Below are 2,981 nucleotides of genomic sequence, written 5' to 3'. Positions count from 1 at the left end.
CCAATATCATTCTAGCCCAAGTGTTCAACAAAATCACGAAATGTCGATTAATTTCTTCTTCAATCGCAAACTATTTCTGCACTTTCTAACCTACCATCGTTAACACATTTATCCTAGTTTAAACGTAATCAAATGCCTAATCAAACGTGATCTCGTCATTAACTAAGTAAGAAAATGAAGAGCAATCACTCATACAAAAATCTAATATCATTGCATTTAAATGGAATTTTTTAGAAACTAAACTATTAAACTAGAAATAGGTACAAACTAAGAAATTAGCCAAAACATTTTGGACATTATGAACAAAACACCAATTTAACACCTAAAGTTTTCCTTGAAAGGGCTTGTCTGATCGTGGGTCATTTAGGTCAGCTTGATACGGATTAGATAGGATTCAATTTGGGGAAGACAAGAACCAAACATTCTTCAACCTTCAAAGTATAAATTTGGTATTTGAAGAGGGCCCTTGGTCAAGCCAACACATTTAAACTTATGCTGGTTGTATTTATCTCTGACTGCTACCAAGGAGCCTCCTCTTTTACCCAACTGCAAGTCTTGTATAAGAAGAACACATTCCTGTAAATCGGCAGGTTTGTATCCTGAAAACCTTTCAAGGGTTGCATTCCATGGATGTTTATCAGGGTGGAACATAAACCTGGAAAGGAACACAACAGAAGAAGCAATCATGGATGGCAAGAAGTTGACACAGCCATAGTCCAGCAAACTCAACTCTGCCAAGTAGCATCCCAATAACTCAAACTCCAAATCAGGATATTTGCGATCCTGTTCAGAAATCCTGGAGAATCTTCTCAAGAAGGTATTAATGGTTGGACTGCTGACTTCGAATTTAAGAGACTTAAGTATGTCGGCTTCCATCTTCACCAGCTCTTCCTTTTTGTAAGTGTTATCTGTGATGTAGCAGAAGTCATCAAGTGTTGGAGGATTAATCTCTTGAAACTTTGATGCAATCGACATTGAAGAAACGCCAAGCAACTGCAGCCTCTGCTTATTGAGAGGATTAAGAGACAAGAATCTGTCAATGTAAGTGATTGAGAGATGAAGTGTATCAGATTGAAGCTTGTATTCTTCTGCGACCTCCACCAACCAATCCACCAAAACCCCTCTCATGTTTGCAGTCACATCTTTCTGCACCTTGTCGATATAGTCTTGCAGCGGCCTTCTCTTTGCCTCTTTCTCCATGTTATGAAGATAATCGTAGATTTCAGTTACATAACCATCGCACATCTCAGAATCATCAAACTTGGAGGCTGCTGCTTCAATTTCACGTACAGCCGTATGCGTACTAATTAAATTGGAAATCCCATCGAGAGGGGATCTCTTCTTGGCGGGGGAATGCTGCAGATGAGAATCCTGTCCGATCATTGCGTCGGCTGTCCTCTTCTTCCCGAAGCGAGTAACACTCACTGAGTTTACTTTGACAGTCATACCTAATTTCTCTCGCACACCCACGTCCTATAAGAAGAAGGAGATAGATCCGGGAAGCGAAGACGACGAAGGAGATGATGATATGGCCTGTGATTTGGGAGGGTGAATAAGAAGGCATGTTGCCAGAGAAGCAGCCATGTCTACAAATTTCAAATGTTTTCGGAAGTGGCGCTCTCTCTCACATGAAAACCAAAATTAGAATCCCAAATCCAAAATCCGAAAATGTTTGAAGGGAAATGAAAATTAGAACACCGAATCCCCAATTGATTGAAAAGGAATGAAAAATTTCACCCTCTTCTTTTTTTTTTCCCAAATGGCTCCTCAACTTTATCCTCATTCCAATTGACCCTCAAATATTTTTTGCACTACACATTGTGTGCGAGAAAATAAATCGGTTAATTGTGTGTTAAATATGCGTCCCAGAATCTTTCATAAACAATTTAATAAAATATTTATAAACATAGGATAATTATAAACTAATCATATCTACTTGACCTTGATTTTTAATGCAACTTATTAAGATATTTTAAATAATAAAAAAGCGTTATAATCTATATATAATAATATTTAACTATAAACAATTAATTCTCGCATAATAACACGTTACTCATTATTTATTACATGAAAAAAAATATGGGATAATAAATCAATTGACTCTTAATTCAGATAGTGTCGACATGTTATCTTAAAAAGAAAAAATTAATAATAAAACACTTATAGAATTTAAAATGATATAAAGTAAGATAACTAATAAATTAATCAACATACTGTACTAACTTTTAAGACTATAATATTATATATTTAAAATAAATTATTTATAATATTCTAACTTTTTTTTTTTAAAAATAGCTTAACGTCATTTCATTAAGAACCAAAAAATAGAAGAAATTGTTAATTAACAAACCATAGCTTTGATTAAAAGAATCAAACGACCCTAGAGCAGAGACTACAGACAATTAAAGAATACCAATCATTCTATTTTAATGTTTGTTCAATGTAGCCAATATCATTCCGCTACTTTCAGATCTCAATCTGCTGCTCTCGCAGCCCACCTACTTTTTCTAATCATATGTTTGGCTCTATGCTTCTTTATTGGTGATTGAACTGTTGCATTTGATTATGACTGTTTGTGAGCATTGACTTCATTCCATCAATTTTGATTTAGAGGAGCCAACACTAATCTGTTAAAAGGAATTATGTTTTAGTATTTTAGGAATTTCACATTTACCTTCACAATCCTTTGCTTCATTTTTGTCTAACTTGCTTCGGTCTATTTTCAAAGTTGCCTCTTCACTATCATCCACTTCATTCTTATCACTTCCTTCCTTTGACTCTTCATTTTTTTTCTCTAATTTTTTATATTTCATTTCCTTTGATTCTTCATAATTCTCATCATGCATCTCCATCTTTAGCTAAATCATACAATATAATTACATTACCTATTTTTTTTATTATTATATAAAATATTAGCATGACAACTCACACTAATAACTTTCACATCCATTTAGAATATTTTAAATGAGAATTGAATCGTG

At 34.1% G+C, this 2,981-nt stretch overlaps 1 protein-coding gene across 1 annotated transcript; it reads right to left on the bottom strand.

Moving 5' to 3' along the window:
- Positions 1–215: 215 nt before the first annotated feature.
- LOC124921914 (putative cyclin-A3-1) lies at positions 216–1,564 on the bottom strand. Its single transcript, XM_047462621.1, has one exon. It carries the CDS (start codon positions 1,444–1,446, stop codon positions 427–429), a length of 1,020 nt encoding a protein of 339 aa, XP_047318577.1. The 5' UTR covers positions 1,447–1,564; the 3' UTR covers positions 216–426.
- Between the last annotated feature and the right edge of the window lie 1,417 nt (positions 1,565–2,981).

This window comes from Impatiens glandulifera, chromosome 1 (genome assembly GCF_907164915.1).
Source record: "Impatiens glandulifera chromosome 1, dImpGla2.1, whole genome shotgun sequence".
Classification (NCBI taxonomy): Eukaryota; Viridiplantae; Streptophyta; class Magnoliopsida; order Ericales; family Balsaminaceae; genus Impatiens; species Impatiens glandulifera.
The sequence above is the reverse complement of the archived record's forward strand: the minus strand, read 5'-3'. Positions and strand labels throughout refer to the sequence as shown.

Bases quoted from the DNA above. Each gene is read 5' to 3' on its own strand.
- LOC124921914 (XM_047462621.1), bottom strand. From the start codon at position 1,446: ATGACTGTCAAAGTAAACTCAGTGAGTGTTACTCGCTTCGGGAAGAAG.